General features: G+C 42.5%; 2 protein-coding genes across 3 annotated transcripts in view; both read left to right on the top strand.

Annotated features, from left to right (window-relative positions):
- LOC311497434 (myelin basic protein-like) overlaps positions 1-6981 on the top strand; it is a 49566-nt gene extending 42585 nt beyond the window's left edge. The window contains exon 4 of the mRNA XM_084557746.1: positions 6542-6981. Within this exon, the coding sequence (XP_084413872.1) occupies positions 6542-6840 (299 nt within the window). The 3' untranslated portion in view covers positions 6841-6981. The remainder of the gene's footprint in view (positions 1-6541) is intronic.
- Position 6982: 1 nt separating this feature from the next.
- Positions 6983-24706, top strand: LOC311497435 (myelin basic protein-like). Of its 2 annotated transcripts, XM_084557748.1 has the most exons (6): positions 6983-7104; positions 15435-15539; positions 15706-15732; positions 17753-17782; positions 19028-19108; positions 23176-24706. In XM_084557748.1, exons 1-6 carry the CDS (start codon positions 6985-6987, stop codon positions 23206-23208), a joined length of 396 nt encoding a protein of 131 aa, XP_084413874.1. In that variant the 5' UTR covers positions 6983-6984; the 3' UTR covers positions 23209-24706. The 2 variants fall into 2 exon arrangements, with proteins under 2 accessions (XP_084413874.1, XP_084413873.1); XM_084557747.1 differs by lacking the exons at positions 15706-15732; positions 17753-17782.
- Positions 24707-25588: the final 882 nt, after the last annotated feature.

Below are 25588 nucleotides of genomic sequence, written 5' to 3'. Positions count from 1 at the left end.
CAAAGATCTGACACGCCATTTTTGGTGTCTTCGCCCAACTATTTAACCTGGAACATGCCGGAGATAGAGGTGCTGATGGTAATTGTTGTGGGCACAGTAATCACAGATTTCCACAGCGTTAGTTCGCCCCTGTAATTTCACTGGCATTATCATGCCACCTCGTCGTAGGGACTTCTTGGAGTTGTTATGGTGAATTAATCAAGATGAGGAAACAGGCTATTATCTGGTCACCCCAGGGCTGTGATAATGCCTTGTGTCCATTAGAGGAAACTAAAAATATATCTTGAAAGAGGCCAGTCTCTTGGTGATAATAAATTCAGGTTTTGCGGCGTGATACATTTGACAGAACTCTAATCAGAAGCTGACCTTTGCGACTTCTCCTCAGGTGGTCTAAGAACCCCTCTGCTAAACCAGTGATGGGCAGGCCCAAGATACTCTCATTATCTTGGGATCTCAACCCATGAATAAATCCAGTATTTATGAAAGGAACCAACAAATTGAAGTGAACAGGCTCTCGGCAGTCCCTTGCTTCTCTCTGCAGTGCTATGCATCAGACTGCTGGATAATTGGCCCTTAGTGTTGTTTACAAGTTATCCTTCTTTTGCATAACCAGTGTCCTTACCGCGATGGTCGTGCAGCTGGTGGAAGAGTTGTTGTTCTAGTGTAGTGAAGGACTATGCAGGGGGAAAAAATACACACACCGTACTTGACTTAAAAACGCCTGATTTCCTTTTGCTTTCTTTATTCCTAAACACTAAGCAAAGCACTCAACAACAAGCTGTCAGAGAGAAACTGACTTTACAGCTTCCATTGACGTCAAGTCACACTGAAAACATTACGACGTGATTGGTTTAAAGTTGTCAGGCCGAGCGGCAAAGACACTTGCAATTAATGGTGGTTAGATGTTCTGAGGGTCGCATTAGACTCTGCAAGGTGTTGATTGATTCTCACTCTTGGCAGTTGTTATTAAACTAAAGGGCATATTGAGTCAAGAAGGAAACGAGTCAGCCTGTGATTGACTACCTAGATCTGGAGCCTGGGCCTAACTAAAAAGTCAACGCACTGAGGAGTTCTGTCACACAGCTGTCAGCGACCCAGCCAGCGAAACGTGCTGGCCTCAGTGGACTTACCTGCCTCTCCTCTTTCCTTTACTCTTTAGATTTTCCTTATATGAAGTGCCGAGAGAGCCGGATGTAATAGTGCAGGTTGTGCAGGAGAAATACCTGAAAGGAGCAGGATTAATCACACATCAGAGAAAAGGGGATTAAAAACAGCAGTTGTTTGAATGTCTAGCATGGTGTAGCCAGACTCCGTTCACATTTGGATTTCATTATGGGGCATGTTTCAGCCAATACAGATGCACCAACCAACCAAAGCCATTTTGTTGTAAACCATTTCAGCTCCATGGCCCGGATGTGATGTGGATGAATACATCGCCTTCTGTCCATACAGACTGTCCAGACAATTTGATTGGCTTGATATTTCTTTGGTGGAGCATAATCAGTTTCCAACTAAATGGTTCCAGACCAACTTTCTGTCACAAATAAATTGTGGGCGGCGAAATTCATCTCAAAAAATCCAAGGACACCTTGTTCTCTGGCTTGTCCTATTACATTAATTGAATACTACTGGATACTAGGGATGTCCCAATCAAGTTTTAATCCTATCCCAATAATTTAATATTAAATATTGGCCAATCTTAGTCCTGAACCAATCTTAAACAAACAAAATGTCCTCCCTGTAGATTCATAAAGGCTTTTTTTATCTTGTGCGACTGTGTTGAGTCCAATAAGTGAGGCTGTCAAAGCAAATGTAGTGTCAAGGGGGTAGCTCATACCTTGGCTCCAGAGGCTCCAACAGATTCACAGCCACAGCTCAATTCTGTATTCTCTGTTACGGATATGGACTCCTTTCCTTTCCCTGAAATATATTTCTTATCGATGCCATCTTCCGGGAACTTTTCTCTTAAGCGCAGAATTCAGTGTTTGTCGCTGTCGTTCCGGTGCAGCCTTTGCCTGGAGTGTACTCCATGGATTCTGTTTTGGGATTTTTTTTTGTAGGTGGTGAATCTTCTTCTTCTACTTCTTCTGGGATTTTAGGCAGCTCTGGCGCTAGTCAAGATGTTTTGACGCTACAGGGACAGAGTTTTGGTTCATCGCAGATCTAAAACAAACAACTACAAAAGCCCGATCCGACACAATCATTTTAAAAATGCCTGGATCGGCGCCAATACCAGTCTCCCAATACTGATCAGGACATCCCTACTGGATACCTTTTACATTAAACAAGAATAATTAACATGGATTTAAGGTATTGTAGACTCCAAACGTGGAATAGCTGTTGTCCACTTACTTTCAATCTCATATTGTTCAAGAAGAAGATATTTATATTGGAAGACCAAGACATACAGACAACACCTGTCTGATAAAGTGCACTGTGGACACAAAAAAACAGACTTATCTCCACTACACAGGTGGGTAAACAGCCCGATCTAAACAAAGCTCCAGTAAAATCACTGAAAACTGAAATACTGGTGATAAATCCCAGAACAGGAGCAACAGTCATTGTTTGGCTCAAAAACGACAGGGTTTGGATCACTCCATTATTAGCGGGACGCGTGTGTGGGTCGGGAGGTTTGTTTTTACACAAAAGAGTATGGGTTAGAGAGTGATTAGCCTCAGATGTCAGCGTACTGGTTCAGTAATCACTGAGTCATCCGCATTGATCAACAGTCCTGTCAATCGCCCACACATGTGTTACAGCCAATATGCGCTCTGAGGCGTAAAAGCCTCAAATTATATATACATGTAACTTTCTTGATGAATATTATGCAGGACTGTTGCGGACTGTGGAGGCATCTAAAAGATGATCCACGTCGGGATGTTTTTGTCTCTGTAATTTGTATTTTATTAGTATTCCGGTAGAGGATTGGCGGCACCGCTGAGATGAGAAAAGAGCAATAGATAATGGATGATGGAAATTCAAGAGGACTCGTGGGCTGGCCACTAAAGTGTAGAAAAACAGCAGCTCTCTTACTTATTCCTCCCTTTGAGGTCAAATAGCAGACACACAGAGGAACCTATTTACTGTTACTGCTAATAACAAGAAGTGTGGAGTTATATTTCAGACGCGTAATTAGTCACGATGTGGTGCCATGATTTTAGGGGGCTGTGCCACCGTGAGATGAGGATAGAGTTTATTTTGCAGCTCTGTGCGGCTGAACAGAAAACAAACCTAAATCAAATTGATACTTGGTGTGGCCACCCACGCACCATCTGCTGCATGACTCCTTGTTCTTCCTTCATGTCCCTGAAGATAGGTCTTTATGACTCTGGCTGTGTGTTGTGGTGCCGCGGAGTGAATTCGAAAACCCATTAGTTGTCTCCCAGATGGCACCGGGTGATGGATAAGAATCTAAACATCTTAAGTTTTGGAGAAAATCACTGTAATTGTACCATATTTTACTCTTTTTTTTTTTACCTACATATTTAATAATTTCAAGAAAATAACCCTCATGTGTCGGGTTTCATAAATCACTTAAAGTTTTTCTTTAGAGAAAAACAAGTTGCAAGGGATTAAACTAAACTAAGTTTGTATTACGGCTGTAAAACACCATTAAGCAAATAGTTGGGGTAGCGGATGAATAAGCGGCTGTGGGACTGGGGGTTAACTGGTTCAGCTCCCAGAACCGATAAGAAGAAATGTGCAAGGGCAGAGTGAAGGAGGGCCCAACCTTGAGCAAGACACCCAACCCCAGGGCGCTGGTTGCCCACCTCCCTGAGCGTGCGAACAATACGAACAGTGTATCTTCTCAGCTGTTTTCATTTGCATGTTACACCCAAGGATTTATCGAATAATGAACTTGATGTTAAAATTGAAATACCAGGTGTGTAAGAATAATATACGGCAATAATCTCCGTTCGAATGAGTGACATCTTGGCTGATACAGTGCATGCTTTTTGGGGAGCCATTACGGCTTTTGCAGTCGCACACAGTCCATTTAGAGCCATTTACACGAGGCCTGAGCACTAACCCTCTCTTCCTCTCTCTATTTTGTGGCATTATGGAGAAGCAAACAAACAAAATGGAAAATTAATCAGGCGTTGCTCTCAAATCTTGGCTTGTTACGAAAGAGGCGCCGGTCTCGCGCGTGTTCGGCATTAGCCACGGGCCTGAACTAGCATGCGTGACGTGCGAAAAAAATAATTGAACCGTATAAGCGCAACTACAGGTACAGATAACTGTTTGAATTTCCCCTTTGGAGCCCGTTTCTGAGTGGACAGATGCTGATGTTATTTCTCAGGAATGTTTAGTAATCCGCATGAGCACGCTTACGTAAAAAACGTAACTTTAATTTGGTAGACTTTGTCACACTCCCTCCAAACTACACATATATATTCACACCTCAAACAAATGAGCTAGAGTGATTGGTTAATTCCGCGGCAGTCTCTATAGACATGTCACAGAGCACAGACATACGAGATTCAGAGAGACTTTATAATGAGCCTCCCTGTCGGCTGTCGAGATCACAAGCTAGCTTTTCCTTCTCCGACAACGGCTGGCAGGTCGAGCTGTCTGCTGAGGAGCTCCCCGGAGAAATATGAGAATGCAATCTTAAATCGCGTATGTCAGAGAGGATTGTTCATAGATTAGTTTTTAGTGCTGTGAAAAAAACTGTCCGGCCAATCTATTTAAAAATCCTTCAGCTTTTCTGATGGTGTGCGCAAATCCTATCATACAAAAGTATTACGGGGGGGGCACCACAGCAACCAGTTAATGGCATTGATCACCATCTTGCATAGATCTTAATTGCTTTAAACCTATTTGTTGGATTAATGGTAAAGTATTGGAGTTTTAAAGTATTGGTTTTAAACAATCTCTTTACCTGCATGGGTCTGATTCAGGGACTCTAGAGATAAATTGAACGAGAGTGACGCATCAGTTGCACGGACTGTTAAAGTTTCGCCATCAAAGTATTTGAAATACGCGGTGACTGTCATCTAGACCCGTCTTTGAACTCGACATGACTACAGTTTTAGACATTTTTGCACATTTTATTTGTACTAAATCTTCACAGAATGTCATCAGATAGGACGTGACATCTGTTTTCAGTTTTAGTTCCGCAGTTGAGGATTGTGACTCATGTCATCATGAACTTTAAAGATTTTTTTCTTTCTCAGAAGGCATTTTCACCTTGACAAGAGTGAAATTACTAGACACATGGAGGGACATGACTTGAGATCACTGGGATAGCGGTAGCAAGAGAGCTGCAATAGTGGATAATTTTTCATAAGGCCTTTTTACCATCATGTCTTATTACAGGAGGCATTGAAAAACACTTTGAACTCTTCAAATGCTTTTAGTGAATAACTGTCAATGCCGTGACCTATTAGGCTTTTGTTGGAGAGCTGCGCAGAGAAAAAAGGGATTTTAGAAGCACCTGATGAGATTTTGGTCAAAAGCAAAGGTGGGTATCCATCTGGTCCTCAACAGGCTACTGACATATTGTTTCGTCATCATCATATCACCGTCCCACGGTGTCGCTTCTGGATAAATGTGCGAGATAAAAGGCGAACAACAAAGCAGAGAGCTAAGCAATGTTTTCACAAAGGTCTCTCGTCCTCCGTAAACCGCGTCACATTTGTGTCTGCTCTTCATCTGCCTCTCTGCCTGATGAACGAAAATCTGCCAGAGGGGAAAACAAGATTAAGAAACTCATTGCATGCGCACACTTAGGAGCAGCTCTGTCCAAAGCTGCAGCAAATCGCGGCTTTGACTTTTTCCGCGGATTGGGACTTGCTGGGCTCCCAACCGAGAGCAGCCTCGCAGCTCAAATAAGATAAGTGTCACTGTGCATCGGGTTGAAAATCCATACTTATAGGAGTTATTTTAGTGACACTGGGCCCTTTGTTTTCTCTGTGATAACTATGCAGCCCTGACAACAGGCCACTGTTTGGGGCCGGTATTAGCATGCAGATTCTCCGGTGTAGTGCTACACCATTTCTAGTCCGTACAGTGTGCATATTGTTGTGGAGGGAGGAATGCACTGGATGTCCTCTGCTGTGGGAGCTGGCCGGTTTAATGGATGGCTGTCAGAGTGGACGATTCGGGAGCGGCCCGCATTTCCATTTCAGTGGAACGAATGCAGCTGCATTGATTTGTTTGAAGTGAAAAGTTCACCCTGATGTTGTAGGGAGTTGGGGCACATCTGCAACTTAGTGCCAGAATACTGTTTCAATGTGAAAGTTGACCACAAAGAGAATAAAAGAACTAGTGACCTCAGAGACAAATTTTTTTTTTTTAGGAATTTATTGAACATTTTTTCAGTTGCTCATGACTTACATTCTGCCTTTCCTCTTTCCCAGCTCAGCAGGTGACATTCATTCTGCTTCAAATGTGAAATATTAGCTCTGCTGGTCTCCACTGCAGCAGGAAGGGCCCCGGTCTCGTCAAAAAAAAAAAAGAGCCCTTTGTGCTGCTCTGATTTGTTGTGTGCCATGCAGGCCCGAGCCCATAGATGACCCTTGTTGTTTCTGCGCAGGCCTGGGTGAGGCAGATGCGAACCAGAACAATGGCTGCGTCTCGGAGAAGCCGGCGGTGACTGACTCCACGGGCGCTGAGGGCCCCCGCCAGCCCTGGACCCCCGCCAGCACAGCTGACCCTGACGAGGCCACACCACGCCCCCACCTGGTCCGCCTCTTCTCCCGAGATGCCCCGGGGCGAGAGGACAACACCTTCAAAGAGCGACCCTCCGAATCGGACGAGCTGCAGACCATCCAGGAGCACAGCGGAGCGGCTTCAGAGTGCGGCTCGGATTGCCCCGAACAGGACCTAGATTAGGCTAGCTTTTTTTTTTTTCTCCTCCCTCTCGTCTCTTTTCTCTTTTTCCTCCTCTGTCTTTTTTCTCCCTCTCATTTAAGAGAGAGACAAAAAAAAATAATAATCCCACACTTGACAAGTATACTACCAACTGCTACTACAGCCATGGCATCCGCAAGCAGCTCTGCACAGGCCGCCTTTGGGCTGGGCCGGAGGAAGAAGAACCCCGGCCTCCTGGATCAGATTGGAAAGTTCTTCGGAGGGGACAAGAAGAGGAAGGGCAAGGTGAGGAAGCGTACAGAAAAGCTCGAGCCTCCTTATGTATCTCAGTTCATTCTGCCGGTTCGCTCCCAGAACCACTTTCTTTTTAATTGTAAAATTTGCCGCAAACATATTTGTCATGTGGAATTGCGTTGGTTTTACTGTTGTTTTCGTGGTGAGCCGAAGTCAGACGTTGTCCTGCGATTCATATTAAGTGTCTGATAATGAATCAACACTGGATGATGACTTTGGGTGGGGGGATTTGTCTTAATACTATTTTTATTTTTTTATCCCAATGAGGCTGTGATTCTGAATCATTTAAAGACTTCTTCTTTATTGTCCTGTTTATTATTTTTGAACGGTACTGACATTGGTAGCGTCTTGCTCTCGAGTTAAATTTAACATACCTGTAGATGTGATGTCGTGACGCTTCACGCGTTGCTGCTGCCGTTACGCTGTTTATTCGAACATATGTCAAACTGGAGAGCGGCTGCGGCTCGGGTCGGGCGCTTCTCTATGCGATGACGTTGTGGAACTCTTGTCCGTGCCGTTAAGGTGTTGCGCAGGTGGATTGCGGTGGATCTTGCAGGGGCGCTGGGTTCATGCAGCTGCTTTGTTCGGAGACTCTTCGACTTCTCTTGAGTTCTCCTTGAAAACGCCCATGATATGCTGGCTGCAGGGAAGTACTTCACTACTGTTTGCACGATAGCGCAGTCTGCTAAGTCACTTTCAGAGTTAAAGATCACGTTATGCTACAAATGATCAAAGAAATATAAGATGTATATTAACAAATAATGAGATATATATATGTATATTAGCGTAGAAGCCAATTATCCTCTCTGATTTGGGAATATATGAAAGCCTGCATCCTATAAAGTAAGAATATGCTTATCTTGTCTTGCAGGCAAATGATTATGAGGCATTGTACTGTCCAGATGCCAGCTTTCCAACCATTAATATATATATATATATATATATATATAGTAAGAATTTACAGATCAGGCCAAAGGGAAGAGGAAAAGGCTTTAGGTTTAATGTGCGTCTCGACTGTTGTAGGAAGGTTTCATTTGTCCTCGTGACACCAGTCTGTCCACCAGTTTAGACGCACTGGCATCCACTTCCAGACACGATGGGCAGCTTGGCACTGCTGTCACAGCTAATAAGCATCAGGCTGCTCAGCCCTGCTGGTTCCGCTCCTTCTTTTATTCCGTGGGATGCTCTCCGCAATGCCCCCTGGAGGTGGCGATGACATTTCAGCTTCAGCACCAAATTCTCCGCCGACACTTAAGTTCACGTCGTCGCTGAAGCTTTGGTCCTGACAACAGTGCCGCAGCAGGCTGATGCCGAGACGTCGTGCTAAACCTAAAAGTTCTCTTAGAAGCAAGAAATTGAGACATTTCGGATCTTTAAATGTCCCATCAGTGCTGTGACCACTGTCTTAAATTCCGATAATGGTTTGAAATGAAAGCTGCGGTACGGCGCGCCGCAGCCTGTGGACAAAACTATTCTTTCTGATTCTAATCTTTTTCTTTTGTCCAGAGTTTTGAAGCCTGCGGAGCGCTAATCAGGGTGCTCTGGCATGATAATTGCAGAGAAATCACTGAACAGCATGAAAATATGCATTTCTCCCACGCCTTATGCCAACTATGAAATGGTGTTCAGTGTAAGATTCAGGATAACAAAAGAAAGATTTTATATATATATATATACGGTACATATAAACATATACAAATGTTACAGCCTGTTCTGCTGATCAGAAATTATTATTTCGCTGTTGAAATGTTCAGGGAAAAATGTCAACAGAACAAATTCTGACTCGTTTATTTGATGTCAAGCTAGACACCGGTTTGCTGCAGTATTTGTTTGACTTTTTCCTCCTTTTGCCGCAGAGTTGTACGTATTCCTCGTTCCAGTGGCGAGTTTGCTAAAAACAAGGTTGTGCAAATATATATTTTATGTATTCACCGAGGATTTGCCTTCAAACAATGAGTGCTCACATCTCAAGAACACGACAGGTCTGCCCCGCCTCCGTTGCCTCTAGTGAGAGAAAAAAAGAGAAAAAAAAACAGAACAAAAAACCATGCACTAACTTTCTGCTGCAAACCCTTATTCCTCCGGATGAAACTCATCAAGAAACGGATATTTTTTAAGCTTAATTAATCGCATCCACCCTGCCGGTCTGTGTGCACAGATTTTCCACAGACATTCTTAATTCATGCTTTGACTTCTAGGCTGCAGTATTAATGGGAACGACTGTGTCAGTGTTTTGTTTTTTTTCCCGTCGTTGGATTATGAATATGGATGCTTAGTTGGCCGATTGTTTTCATACTCGGCAGGTGTGGAGCCATCTACGCGCACTGATCCCTTGTGCTTTATAATGTCCTCTTGTCTTATTTGCATAGCTTTTCGGTCTGAGCCCCGAGTCTGGGATTTGAAATGAAGCTATTTAGAAAGAGAAGTTCTTGAAGTTGTAGGATGACGCCAAAAATAAACAAAAAAACAGACAAACTAACGTCTCAGGACACGAAATGACAGCAGGATATCAGCATCTGAAAGCTAATGGGGTTTTTTTGATCACTTTTTTTTTGATCACTAATTGGAGGGAAAATTGAGTTTGCATGTTCATTAGCTGTTCAAGCAGAAACGAAGACTCATAAGGAACGGGGATTTTTTATTTTTTTCCCAAGTCTTAATTTGAATCTTAAATTTGTTGAGTGGCCGCACAGGAGTGATTACTTGTGTGTGTGCGCACGCGCGTGTGTGTGAGTCAGGCTTTTAGCGGCTCACTGTCAAAACCAAAACTTTTTGTGATATTGTAACCCCAGCAGTGTCTTGGATGGAGGGAGTCAGGGATGGGAGGAGGGGAGGAGGAGGGGAGGAGGAGGGGAGGAGGGGGACTCTGACACCCTCTCACATCAGTTTTCTCACCTCAGGTTCAAGTGTCTTTTACACCCAGTCTGAGAGTTTATGTGAAGCAGGCCGGTGGGGGTCAGTGCCGACCCGCCGCTGCTCTGTGACGCCTTGTAACTGTTTGTATCTGTTGTGACCGGTGACCTGTTCCTAACCTGATCCTGTTCTGAGCTTTTTTTTTTTGGATTATTGCTTGATTAAAACTCTTTAACAACACCCTCTGCTCTCTGGTTGTTTTGTTTTAATTGCTTTTGGCTTGACGTCTCTCTCTTTTTGTTCCCTTCTGTTTTTAACAAAAAAAAAAAAAAAAAGTGTGATGAATCATTTTAGTTTCTCCGCTAACGACTTGTAACACTCTAATTTGTCATTACTTCCATTCTAAAGTGGCAGTTTTCATGTCTGTGTTCAGCCCCAAGCGACTCCAGCAGCCGGTTCTAATGCAAAAAACTTTATATATATATATACACATATATACACACATATGTATATATATATATATATATATATATATAAACTGAATCTATTTTGCAGATCAGTCCGTTAATCACATACACGTACTGCGAAGCAAAAGGGGGTTATCAGAGAGATTTTAATGGAAACCATAGCCGCTGTTTATCTCCAATCATAGAGCTGAGCAACGCACGCATGGCTGGACTCGTTGGTGTCCGTCTGCACATAAAGAAAAAAGAAAACACCTTTTACTAACAGTTCATCTGCAGAAAGAGAGCAAAATTCTGCCTTCCCCACTAGATGATTGTTCTCATTTCCCGGAGACGTATTCCCACATTATGAGAGTCACTGAATGCGTATTTAAAGTGCGTCACAGTGTTTGTGACTTTAACTCAGACGTTGCGCCAAATTGAGCCTCATTTTCCCTCTCTGCTTAAGATGCAAAAATGCGTGTTTGTATTCATCTCTTGGTTAGATCGAGGGGTGGGGGTAAATAAGTACAGCCGGGCACGAGAAATTATTGCTCTGCAAAAACAAACACTGTCTGGGATTTTGGACGGCTATGCATTTTAATGTCATTTAAATTCAAGCTGCAAATGATTGATACTGCGGAAATAACGGCAGACCTGCTTTATCAGTCACACATGAAAGCGGACGGTGCAGCCTCCCCGGGTTTGTAGCCTCCCAAGTTCGAGAAATTATGCAAATGCAAATATTGCTCAAGCGTCTCCTTTGTGGGTTTTGGTTGCTTGTGTTACTTAGCGAATAGATTTAGGCTTATAATTTGTAAAGGGCCATGTGGAAATTATAAGAATGGGAGGGAGGGAGCGCTGCAGATTTATTCTTTCTAACAATTTTAAATTTGTAATGAAGTAAATATGCTTCTTGACAGACGCACAGATAAGTTATATCTATAAGATCCCTTGCTCTATTACATTTTTCCATGATCACATGGCATAGGAGGCGTAGGAGGAAGCAGACTGAAAGTCTCTGCAGGTGCCACCACGTTCAAATGGTGGCGAATGTCTGCCTTTTCAAAATAAAACCCCTGCTAGGTTACAGCACCTTCCCCTTTGGCCCAAACAAGACAAAAGCCCAAATTCTACACGCAATTATTTCTCCACGGTCCCTTTTTTTTTTGTCTGTTTCCATCTGATAAATCTGATCTGGCTTAACGAGGCTCCTTTTAGTATGGTATTTGATCTTGCGAGGCACAAGACCTGATTGCCTTCCCGCTGCCGTTGTTTGTGCATCTACAACACTGCCAGACAAAGCGCTGTGTTTGTCAGCCCGATCGATTGTCCGCCCCTCTCTTTCTCTGTTCATGAATCTAGAAGAGTGCAACTATAAACTAAAAACAGTCCCAAGAGTTCAACGTAATTATTATTACTCCTCCTCCCTCCTGCCCGAGCAAGAGCGCACCATGATGGATGGGAAGCATCCCGCGACGTTCAGGGCGAAGCGGAAAGGATGTCATCAGTATAAATTACACGGGAAGTCAGACAGGCTGCAGCTAACTGTAACAGATGAATGAGCGAAGGTTGCAGAGAGGGATGTTTTCTCCAGACCTCTGACGGCAGGCTATACGGGAGACCATCAGCGCAGTTTTTAATACTTGTCGAGTGCAAGTTTTCTGAGATGTGCACCGTGAAGTGACTGCAGCTAGTTAGAAAACTACTTTATGATTCCCAGACGTGAATCTCCACGAATTCCCCTCCGCTCAAGATCAATTATTAAGCAGCATCCATAATGCAGCCGACTCCGGGCCGGGCCGTGACCTCTAACCTGACCTGTGCTGTATTAAACTGCAGGGCAAGAATGCTCTGTAGCGGCGTCCTGAATCGTGATTTCTTTCTTTTGATCCAGCTCGTGACACATGACCCCTGGAAATGTAAAAACTCCTGAAAGAGAAGCAACATGCTAAGACTTAAGAAATGACTATAGCTGCTAAAAAGTTTATCTTCTTTCAATCTGATAAAGTCAATGTGGTGACAGCGATCGTCCAGCAGATAGGGTGTTATATTAGCATTTATTAGGAGTCACATTCATGGTCACGTTTACACATTTTAGCTCCGCTTTGGTCTCCACCGACCAGTCAGGGAAGTATCTCTAGCTGCCAAAAACTCCACTACGTTCATGAGCTACTCACCTAAATTAGTCAGTTATTTGGTGTTGGTCGTGTAGCATATCATTTTAGAGTTTTAACTACGAAATTAGCTGCTTGCTGCTAACAAGAGCCGCAGAAACAGCAGCGTAGGCCCAGTCGTCTACCAAGTCTCATTTGATCAAGTGTTATTCTAAAAATGCGGATTGTGGATTCTCTAAATCTGAATTTGGAAATATTTAAAACTGGGCGTCACCTCTAGTTTCATCAACCTGGCAGTTTCCTGTACCGTTGCTTGGATACACTGAAAATCTTAGGAGAAAAAAAAAATGTAGTTTGAATGTAAGTAACTCTCAACAAGGAAATAAATAAGCATACATCTCTATATACCTTTAATGGCGTTCAAGCCCTACTGTTGCTTGGATACGCTAAAAGTCTTAGGAGAAAAAAAAATGTAGTTTGAATGTAAGTAACTTTCAACAAGGAAATAAATAAGCATACATCTCTATATACCTTCAACGGCGTTCAAGCCCTGCAGCTCAAAGTGCAGTAGGTTCACGGATAATGGACGGCGGGTATGAGAGGGGCGTTTTATGTATCTTCCATCTACCCAGCTCAGCTCTCGACAAGAAAACAACTTAAATCCAAACTATATTCGCTTTTGGAAATCCACAAAATCAGTCAATCTTTTCTGTCTCCTTGCTTTACAAATAAAAAAATACCTGAAGAATAAGAAGAGTGCAAGCACTGACTGTGACTGAAGAAACCAGGAAACGGTGTCACGACACCGGACAAACAGTTTGACATGTAGACAGTCCTGGCAGCACAAAAAAAAAAAAGCCAGTGTGTTTCTGGATGTTTGGGAAAATGAACTCTTTCTTGTCTCTCACACACACACCTGAACCCATTTCTCTTCAGACATCAAACAGGCATCAGTGATTGCAACGTACCTCTTTTCAAAGACGCTATTGAAGTACAAATTTTATAGAAGGAGTCCTGATAGCTGACCAGGGCTTGATAAAATAAATAAATCAAATGAAAAATAACACTTATCAGCACCGCATGCCAGGAGCTTAATGGTGTCCCCATTTTTTATTTATTTTTTATAATATACATCATATTCACCTGACATTTCAATGCACGTGCAGCAGTGAAATAATTCAGCCTCCTGAGAGCGGATAAAGAACGTATTCCGAATCATCTTGCCACCTCTTTTTTTTCTTTCCCCCGAATGGAAAAATAAAGAAGAGGAAGAGAACAGAACAGAGAGAACAAACAGAGAGAGCGGAGGCTCATCCACATCAAAGGGACAACTGGCTGAAATTGAGACTGTACCAGCACAATTCCAGCCCGAATAATTTGATCTCTTGTTTCCTCTTCCATCCCTCACATTTTGTTTTTCTCCTCCGCTCTCCGCCAAAAATAAAAGGCACGGTCACTGAGGCCACTCTGTTTCCTCGACTTCTTTTCATTTGCGACTCCATTTCCCATCATTTGCAGGACCTGCAGAGACGGACATGCACAAAAAAAAAAAAAAAGAAGGAGAATCACATAGAGAATCAAGCAAGTCCATGCAAGAGGACATCATTAGTAGGGGGGTGGACCCACTGATATCAATGACAGATAAGAGGAACCGTTGCAAATTATTTAGATTTAATTATCTGTAGGCCCAGCTTAACAAAACCCACTACACGTGTGTCATGTTGTGTAATGGCAGTGGCAATGAGGCATCCCACCGCCCCTCCATTTCGGGTTACCTTAAGGTTCTTTGATGTGAGGTAATGGATGTGTATCAACCCCACATACGCTTACATAAAGACACACAACCACACATTTTCCTGTTACATTAAAGGGGTCACAGACATGGATGAAAAGACTGAACCTACTGAGTAGGTAGGTGGAGTAGGTTTTCCCTATGGTGGGCTGCGGGTTGTTAATGGTGTACGTACCCTTTATATCTCTGTGCTGTTTTGCATGACTTAACTTTTTTTCAAATGCACCACTTTTTTTTCTCCTTTCTTTTAAACCGATAACCACGCTTTTCTTTGCCAAGATCAACCCCTCGACAAGAAAGCACCAGCAGCACTGTGAAAAACACCCACGACTTCACTGCTCATTTTGCACCATTTTAATTCGCTTTTAATGAGTCGCAGCCAAAGGTTGTGCCACTAAAGGTTAATGAGGTGCGAGGTTTGTTTTTCAGTACGAGGCTGCTATTAATGCTCCCGATGGCTGAAGAGCAGTCGCATCCCAGCCGCCACTTCTGAATGAGTTGCATGACTTTTCGAGAGTAAAGACTTTAATTCGGCGGAACGCTTTTGAGTGGCTTCTGTAAATGCATCGGATCAGGAGGTGAAAACTGCCAATAGGCAAACATTTGAAACGAGCAGCGTCCTTTGCAGTGAGCACACTAACACTCATGCTATCCGTCCACTGCAGAGGTACGTGCACAAAGAGCATTTATCTTAACTTATTTTTAATTGTTAAGCCGTTGTTAAAGTGTTGCAGCGTTATGCGATTAAACCATATAAAGGCAGGATAATCATTCACGGTAGGTGATGGGACAAGTTCTTGTTATCGCACATTCTTACATTAACTGCTAATCATTTTTATATCCAATGCAAAATGTGTCATTTATATTTCAGGTAAACAACCGACCATTAAAAAATTATGTCAGAATTCTGTTTTAATATGAGTCATTTTGTGACTCTGGTGTATTTGTGCCCATCATCCACCAGGTAAGTTGGACACAGCATTGTGTTTTATTGTTGAGTTCACTGTAAAAGCTTTGAACTAAAGCCTTATGAAACATGGCTTTCAAGAGTTGCAGGACCCCGAGATGAGTGAGTGCACATCTAACGAGTAGGTCTACTGTTCCTCTACTTCGCAGGGCTCTTTCCGAGGTGCCCTCTCTCCAGGCCCTCAGAAAGCCTCTGCCACCTCCCCACGTAAGCGCGGAGCAGAGAACGCCGTGGTCCATTTCTTCCGCACGATCGTGAGTAACCCTGAAAATGAATTGTGCTGCACCTCTTGAACGCTCGCTCGCTAAAAAGTGCTTCAGCAAACGCGCGCTGTTCTTTCATGTTTATGTCTTCGCTCTGCTATTTCTGTGACTAACTCTGTCAAAACCTCTTTGCCTTCTGTTACCATTACTTCTGCAGGTGTCCCCCGCCCCTCCCAAGTCTAGGGTGAGTCTGATTTACATTGTTGAAGATCACGAGCACACATGGATATGTTCTATAAATCCCATCGTGTTCCTGAGAATACTGATATACAGTCAGTAATAGGCAGTTTATGCTTCTGCGTTAAGTTAACGCAGAGGCCACGGTGAAAGCCAAGCCAGACTGACGAGCCCACAAGTGTAAATGGCTAGCACCGGCGTTGGCTACTTGCGTAGGTTACGGCGTCTAGGTCCCGCAAAGGAGGGTTCAAGAAAGACGGTGCATCTCAATGAATCCTCGTATTTATGAGTATTTATGTTAAAAACAATAGATCACAGTGTTCCATTAGAACTAGTTTTAGGCAATTACTGGAGGGCCGACTCACTGACAACCGGTTACGTTACAGTCGTAACCACATCAGCCACAGCATTAAAACCACCTCCAAAATATTGCGTAGACCTCCTTGGGGCCTGTACACAGGACTTCTGAAGGTGTGCTCTTGTTGCTCGGATTCCTGAAGAGCAGTTTTGAAGCTCGGTATCTTGACTCCAGCCCGCGCCATTTTATCAGGATCTGACCATGTTTCCTCTGCACCTATTTTCCGTTCCGATTCAGAGAATAATGGATGCAACACTGTTACAAGTTTGCATTTAATCTCAGTTCAGTTCATGTTCACAGGGAAATTTAGACAACGTTATGATACGCCGTCAACACTATGTTCTTGCAAACAGCAAACTGTGAACTTTGTGGTCTTTGTGCTACAGGAAATCGAAAATGGAGCATCAGCAGAGAGTGTGGGCATGTTCAGGTTAACCGAGCATGAAGGCTATAACGTAGAAAACGATGTTTATGTATGTACGATGAGAAGGAGGACTGCTGCTCCCAGATACCTCTGGTAAACTGCTACGGTTGTTCACACTGCAAACATACCGCTCTAGGGAGCGATTGCAACCAGTCTGAGACCACGCTCTCTAACTGAGCTGAGCTCGGTTCATTTGTTCTGGAACTGAGTGTGATAGCTGAGTTCACACCAGCCTAAAAGGGGGAACAACGACCTACGTGTGAAAGCACCCTGACTCTGCTTGTTTCCTGGCTAATTCAAAAATGGCCTTGACCCATAATCATGCAAAAGTTTAAGGACGGTCAACGGGTGAGCTATTTAAAAATGGAACAGTATAATTTCCATAGACAGGGAAAAATTTACTGCAGAGACAAAAACAGGTTATCTATTTGTGTATGAAGTTGGAATTCACTCCTCTTTTTTCCAAACCAGTCTCAAGTAGTCTCCCGTGGTCTCCCGTTTTTGGGTCTTCCATGTTGGTCTCATTTCTTTTTAGCTCTTGAGGTTCCTGCATGGTTCCCACACATCCTGCGGTTGCTCAATCAGATTAGAATCTGGGGATTTAGGAGTCAGTGCCTTGGGGTCTTTGTCATGAGAAATTCTTGCAGGGTTGGTGGGGTTCACGGTCCTGCTGAGGGAAGCTTTAGCCATGGGGGGGCGTCTAGTTGTGCTTGGTTTGCGGCAATTTTTAGTTAGATGCTATACTGTAAGTTAAAGTAACACATAGGGACGTTTCCCAACAGAACGCTGCACTGTGACGAGATGGCCAGTGCTATTCACTTCACCTGTCAGTGGTTTTAATGTTGTGGCTGACGGGTGGTAGATACTGCTTTGCTCACTGATCCCTAATAAAGGATTCGACACTTACAGTTCAGGCAGTTTACAGGCAGATAGCCAATACATGTTCTATGTGTTTAGCTTTGTTGCAGATGAATGTCTCTAAATGTGTGCTCTTTCCAATGTGAGCATCTGCCTTGCTCCTCTCTCTTCCCCCCTCCCCTCATATCTGCTCCTCCTCTGCTCCTTCACCCACTGTGACCCTGTGACTCCTTCCCCTCCCTCCGGACGGACTCTCCCACCTGCCTCCTCTCCTTCCCATCCTGCCTTTGCGCTGAGTAAGACACAAGTTTTTCTTTTTGTTTTTTTCCTTTTGTCTCCTCTCCCCCCTGCCTCTTGTCCTTGTCTCTTGTCTCTCTGCACATCCAGTGGAGAGGACTAGCAGCCAAGATGGGCCTGGTAGGTGGTTAGAAAATGAAAAATAAAACAAAACAAAACAACAAAAAAAACCCGGAGGTATCATGCCTAATTAAACTTGAAGGTGTAAGTGGGGTCATCCTCTCAAACCACATGACGCCTGTGGCTCTCGTTCCATTTACTCACCATCAACCACTTAGGCCTTTGTAATCTGTCCATACATCGGTGATAACACCCTCATTTCCTCCTGGCTTCAGTCCATTTATGTCCATTTTGTGGCAATGCAGGCTGACTTATCCATATCATGTGTGTACAGTGGATATTCATAATAACAGAGTGTGAGGAAGGGTGGTTTGTGGGTAAAATGGGGAAACCAGACTCAACTAAGGGACTGTACAAAAGTTGCTGGCAAGGGGAAAAGGAGCGAACAAAAAGGAACTGGGGTCATTCTTATTTATTTCCTCGTACTGAAGTTGCATTTCATTGCAGCATCATTCATTGCTGCATGAATTCAAAAAAGACAACATTTACTTATGCGATTGTCCACAAAGGTGCAATCTGGTTTCCCATTGAGAAATTATATATAGATTTATTTGTTTTTGTCTCTGCAGTAAGTTTGTCCGCTCCAGTAATTTTTAAACAGTCCCTAAGAGCTTTTCACCAGGAGGAAACTCAAACTGGAAACTGGTTTAAAAACAAGTCTAAAAGTAAATTTTTCTACTTGAAAGGACAAAGTCACTATAGGCGGTTGTGCCCAAGTGCCGATAACACATTTTTCTGGTTTGCTAAAACTGAATAAATCTTCAAGATCTCTACAAGAGCTTGGTAGTTTTGCATTTGCTGTCATATATTTAAACACCCAACATGTCGACATGATGATAACCAGACACCGTGTGTCTGACTTGTGCATGTTTTCAGAAAGCTGAACGTTGTGCAATGAATTTCTCTCTCCTACGAGCAGAAAACTTGCTGCTTTGTAGCTTTTTATAGCTCATGCATAATTCAAGCACTTGGAGGAAGATTCTTGCCTGAAGTGGGACACAATTATACTGCAAAAGTAGGGCAGAATTGGAGTGCGCCGCAATCGATACCAAGTGGCGCTCCAATATTTGGGGGTTTCGGAGAGCACACCGATCCATCACTCCTGAGCACAGGCCTGGAGACGAGGGTCTTATGTGTTTTATTCTCTTCTCTCGTAACTGTTTGAATTTCTCGCCACTCTGTACTAAACTGAACTGAAAATGAATCCGATGCTGAACTTAACATAGGTTGACTCCTTCTCTCCAGGGCCAGCAGAAGTCACAGTCTAAAGGCAAGAAGGCCAGCGCAGGGGACGGCAAAGGCTCCCTGACTAGGATCTTCAAAATGGTAAAAACAAAACACACACACACACACAAAAAAAAAATGCTTGTCAAACACTCTGTTATTTCCCAGTGTCTTCTCCGCACTGCAAGTCTTTCCTGGAAATGAAATCACTAATTTTTCTTTTCCTAATCACTGTCTTGCCCCCTGTTTTCTCTTCTGCCTCAGTGATGTGATCAGCAACCGAGTGAGTAACTGATCCGTGATGGAGGGATACTTGATTTTAACGCACTGCACATTTGTTCAACATTGATACGCTTAGAAGACATCATAATCTAATTACTACGGCAGCCAGCGGCAGAATAATCAGATGCTTTTAGAGACAAGATTGAGCCTCATGCATGCTACGAGCTTTACGCCAGTGCTGATATAATCATGCTGAAGATAGTAGATCCAGGTCTGATAAGTGTTTAGAGGGGCTGTGGCTAACACACTCTACCTGCCTTTCAAGGAAAACAAAGCTGCTTGTGCATAATATACCTGTATGTATAATCTAAACAGCGTTATGCAGTATCATCGATCACCTGCCAAGCGTTGCAGTCTCCTTGGACTCACAAAGTAGTATACCTGAAAAAGTTATTATTCAAGTCCTGTAATGTTGTTGTTGTTTTTTAATTTTTCTATGAAATTACATTAACTTCCTTATTTAGTTAATTTTCATGGTTAAAAGGGCAAAAAACAAACTGCAAAGTACAAACTGCATCCCGTAGAAGTCTATTTTTTGACAGTACAGGGTTTAACTATTCAGAATTTTAGTTCTAAATAGGCTAAATGGTGTCCCATAATAAGATTTTAAACTTTTTTTAAAAAAAGTTGTTGTTAGTCGATAAATGTACAGTATGTTGCTGATGTTAAATTAACAGAGAATAAAACACATTTTTATCTAAGTGTTTTTCGCTGCAGAAAAACAGTAAACTAGCGGTTAGCTTAAAACCTAGCTGGTTAAGGTTAGCAATGAGACGCCATAAACACAGCAAAATAAAAAAATATCTATGTATAAAATAAAATAAATCACGGGACTATTGGCAGGAAATTGCCGTCACAAGCTAATGTCACTTCATGTCTGCTCAGGGTGTGAATTTGCCAAATGTTTGCTAACATGCGCTAATACAAAGCTTACAGCTTAAAAAAAATAAAGTATTAAATATATTCTTTCATAATTACACTGCAATGTGTTCGACAAAATAGTTGCATAGACTGCCCATAAATACTAAATAGGATGTTTAAACTCATAAACACATGCCAAAGTTCTGCGACATCTGCTAGCTAAAGCGAGTAAAGCTAGGCTAAACGAGCAAGAAACCTCTGCTAGCAAGACGGTGTGTAAACACAAACATTGCCAGTGATGAGATAACAGGTTGTTACTGTAAATGTTCAACATAGTTTTTCAAGTCTTCACTGTAGTAGGTTGAAGCCAGAGTTTTGCTCACGAAAAAGCCCCCAGACATGAAATGCCAGAACTGCTCTGAGCACAGTTGGAAGCGGTGACTCTGTGCTCCTGCTGTGACTCAGCGAAATGAAGTTTTCAAACTCCCACGTTGAAAGTTCCGGGACATTCAGTCTGAAGCTGCGTAACTCTGCAAGCCAACCTTTCAGCACGTATTCATTTAGCGCTTACTTCATACGGCCGTATTCACACCCGCTTGACTTTCCACTTTGCAGAGAAACTCCTCATAAGTTGTTTTGTTTTCATACGTCACGAAAAGTAGTGGTTGGCTTTTGTACTTAACGCCAGTCAGGTTTTAATGAGGCAGCCACTCTTAACTGCACCTTTGATTAGTTTAGCAATTACTGAGGGAGGAGAGAAATCCACATTTCCCCCAGGGCTGCATCCCCTTCTACACAGCTAAATCGTTGTCACTAAGCTGCGAGCGAGTAAACAGCTCTTGAGACGACGGACTTCTGGGACTATTTCGAATCTTTGTGATACCACTAATTAGCGCTGACTCAGTGCCATCACGCCATCACTTCCATTTCTTCCGCACATAAGCGCCATTGCGGTCCAAATGGAAATGAGCATAAAGACATATGAACTTTTAATTAACATTTCACACTTCATTTCCATTCATTTTCTGCTTTCAATTTGAGATTTAAATCTAAGTGCTGTGTATTGAGTTTTCCCTCTTTCGGGACAGATAATGAATTTCATCCGAAATGACAAGAACAAAAGCTCCATCTACAGCCCTCATTTTATGAGGAGGAGTAAAAAGCTTCCCACAATATGGATTATCTTCTTAAGCAATCCATAAAGATTTGTCTCATTTGTATAATCTTTTCCGCCTTTCAGAATCGTATACACTCTTTTTCTTTTCTTTTTTTTATCTGGGTGAGGGAGTAGGAGGGAAAATAGCACAATGGAGTCTCGGTGACTGCTCTGTGATCAAATAGGATGTCTGATCTGAAACTTCTGGGGACAAAAAAACAAAACAAAAAAGAAACTAATGGAAAACTCTGAACCTTTGACTCTTAAAGGCCTGAAAAACCGCAATGAAAAAACACACTTTGAAGGATCCATGATCACAAAGAACAGCTCCTACCGCACAATGTTTATTCCTCCTTAATGCCAAATGATCTAGGAACACCCCACATAAACAATATTCTGAGCATTAAAAAAAGACCTGTGAGTCATCCCATAGTGACTCAGTGGGATTAATCGGCTTTTTACTTCTGTTATGATTTCCTTTCTCGTAATATTTCCATTTGCTCTCTCCTATTATTGTCTTTATACTACTACTTTGTCGTAACTGTATTTTACTTTCTCATACATTTGTTTTAACCCCTTACCTGATTCAATTCGTTTCTTAGTAAACCATCCATCATCCATCCATTATTTATTACTGTTTATCCTCTCGAGGGTCATGGGAGAGCTGGAACCAGCTGACAATGGGCGATTCTTTTTTTTAAATTTAGTATTTTTGACTCTCTTGTGCAAATGTTTAACAAACTTTTTACATTTTTTTTGTCTTTTACGTTCTCATACATTTGTTTCATTTTTCATATTTTGCCATAGAAAACAAAAGCATGTTTTATTGTTTCACGCACATATACTTTTTTGTTTTGCTATAATTTCAATTTAAAAAATGTTTTTAGCATAATTTCTCATCGTCACATCACATTGTTGACTGTCAAAAACTGACTCTCATGTGAATATTCTTCTCCACCAAAAGAACAGAAATAAAATTACAGTTTGACTCACTTTCCCCCTTTTTTTGTTTTATAAACTTAGAAATTTGTTTTATCTCTCTTACTTTAGTAATTTGTAAAAAAAAAAAAAAATACATTTTATATATTTATGCATTTTTTAACTTTTAGATAATGTTTTGCTTCTTTCTTTCTTTCCTTCTTTCTTTCTTTCTTTCTTTCTTTCTATATTTACTATATTTTCTTTTTTATGACATTATTATGACTTATTGTGACTTCTTTCACAATGCTGACCTGGTATGGCATTTTATTTGTACATATGTTTGACATTCTCATAAGTTCTGCTTAGTACATGTCATATCTGTATATCATTTAATCATAAAAAAAATCATCTTCTGTACCTGTGAATCACTGCACAGGCTTGAAAAACTGCACACTAACAAACCTGTCGAATGCTTAGATGAAACGACTACACTGACTTTTCGATGTTAAGCCTGTGGTCTCATTTTTTGCCAAGAACTAAAAAAAAAAAAAAATTGGAGGGTTACTTAATTTAATTACGTGTGACTGGTAAAAGAGCCAATGAAACCTGATGAACTGCTCCATCTGCTCTTCCCTAAAGGCAGAGCGGTGACAGCTAATCCAGACAGCTAATATTTTGAAATGGATGATGACTCATAATGACCATCATCAACGTTGAAGGCTGAAATTTTGCTGTCAGAAGTTATTGGCTACAATTACGTATTACTTGCTTTTTTGCTTAAGTGTTGGCCGGGCCTCTAGAGAAAGCGGTCTGATGAGGCAAATGCCTTCATCACTCGCTAAGCTAGGTGAAATGACCATGGGCCGGACTCCAAAAAACATCAGTGTAGTCCTTCCACGCTGAGGCACACCCGTCGTATTTCATCCGATGTGTCTTGTCTGTTACGCAGGGAAGCAGGAGTGCTTCTCCAGCCAAACGCTGAGGTCTACAACCGTTTCCAACAGCACGAGGGCAGATGTTCAAGAGCACAGGGGGACAAAAAAAAAAGAGGAAGAAAAAGGAGGAAATCTTGTCACACACCTCCCCCCACGCCTCTGTTAACACTCTAATGTTTGCTAAAACCCTGATCTCCCCCTATTACTGCCCCCCCAACCACTATTTTGGCTGGTAGATAGCGACACAATCTGTTTCCCCCACCCACCCACCTACCTACCCTGCATGCGTTGTGCTTAAGTCTGTGCAGTCATCATCACCGGTGTGAAATGTTTTGCTGAAGTTGATCCTGAAGCCGCTCACATGTGCAGCCTGAATGACCCCCCCTCCCACCTCATTATGGCTCTCTCTTCTCTCTCTCTCTGTCCTTATATATATATATAAATGTATTTATAATTTTTTAGGCTTCTGTGGATGTCTTTGTTTCTCTAACAAACGGTGGCCAAACTGAAGCCGACCCGGAGCAGCAGAAGGTTAGGGCCGGTGCAAGTCCGACTGACTTGACCGTCATTGCCGCTTTCTGGTTGGATGAAAGGCCGGGTGGATTCGGTTTATTTAAAAAAAAAAAAAGAGCGGTTTTCTGTCTCGTCGTGCCGTCTTTGTCACCCCCTCTGTGCACACCCCCTTCTCTCGACGTACACCAGTGTCTGCGCGTTGTTTTGTGAACGACTTAACACGTTTTTGGCGTTAATGTGAGAGCCAGGCGCGTTTTCCTTCCTTCATGTCTCAGCTGTAGTTAAGTGTCCTGTCGTGAATGTGGATCTATGTGTTTGTCATCATGGGGCCTAAGGGCCGGCCGTGGATGTTGTGGCGAAAAAGTTACATTTCTAAACCTTCTAAATCAATTTTCTGCAACTGGCATTGAACATTTGAAAAATCCACGAGATAATGAAAGGATTAATTTACTGTTTCCGTATTTAACTAAATTACGTCCTAGTGCACTGAATCTGAGGCGGGGTGTTGGAGCTGCAGCATGATGCCAGATTCAGGCTTTTCCTCAATGCTTTATTGTAGTCTACTTTAGGCCTCATCTTTGTCTTTGTATCCTATGCAAACATACTGTAGAGCAGCAATAAGTGCCTTTCCGCCCCGACTACCAAATACGATGTACTGTGTTTTCTTTATTGACTATAATTATGAAAAAACAACAACACACAATTTCAAAAAGGTGCTCTGTAACTAACTCTGTGGCACATTATAAAATGTTCCTTGAGACTGTGCAAGTTTTTCTGTAAAATTAAAATAAAAAAAGGAGAGTCAGGCATCACCACTTGAGCTGTTGCATCCATCTTCCAAAAGCAGACGTGAGTGATGTGCAGCGTTCGCCTCCCGCCCTCCCCTCCCCTCCCCACCTCCTACTGTTTGCATGCGCTTGAGCCTCAAGAGTGCCGTGTCGTGTTCTTTTTTTTTGTTGTTTTTTTTTTATTATTTCTTTGAATGGATCCTGGGAATGAATGTAAACACCCTCCTCATTATTGTATGTGTAATAAAACATGACCAGCCACTTAACTGAGAATAAAAAAATAAAAATGATAAAACCAGCTTTAATTTTTCGAGTGCTTTTTGTGTAGCGTTGCATGAAGAGAGAAGAAAAAAAACTGCAGTGAAAGGGAGCGATGTTACTGGGTCAGGTCACCACATCACAGCAAACAAAGGTGTGACATGGTTTCTTTTTTAAAAAAAAAACCCAAAAAATGGCGTGAATACGTGAGTCACAGGGTAGTCATTATTCATGCCGAGCTCTCCGGGCTCATGACTGGAGCCGATGGAGCACTCATGTTTGTGGCTCAAGTATAATCACACACGGTATAGAATGTATTTTCATGCCACACTGAAATCACACAAGTACAAAGGCTGGCCGGGGCACTTCTCCAGAATGGAAATACTTTTTACCGCATCTTTTGTAATGTCTTTCATCCTCTTAAATAACCCTCTTAAATAACCAGGTCATACTGTTGCACATGAAAAAAAATGCCAGACACCGACCGTATGTATGAATTGTGCTTTGAGCCTGAATACAAGTTTACAGACATCTTCTGTAACCGCTTGTCCTCTGGAGGGTCGAGGGGGGGCTGGAGCCTATCCACCAGTCTACCACAGAGATAACACAGCAGGGCAACCATTCACACTCACACCTATGGCCAATTTAGAATCAACAAGCATGTCTTGGACAGTGGGAGGAAGCCGGAGTACCCACAGAGTACCCACAGAGAACCCACGCAGACACAGGGAGAACATGCAAACTCCACACAGAAAGGCCCCAGTCGGCCGATGGATTAGAACCCAGAACCTTCTTGCTGTGAGGCATCAGAAAAGCTATGGAAAGCTATGACACGTAGAGTACATGTACATTTATTATCCTTTCCCCT

The sequence above is a fragment of the Chelon labrosus genome (genome assembly GCF_963514085.1).
Source record: "Chelon labrosus genome assembly, chromosome: 12".
Lineage (NCBI taxonomy): Eukaryota > Metazoa > Chordata > Actinopteri > Mugiliformes > Mugilidae > Chelon > Chelon labrosus.
The sequence above is the reverse complement of the archived record's forward strand: the minus strand, read 5'-3'. Positions and strand labels throughout refer to the sequence as shown.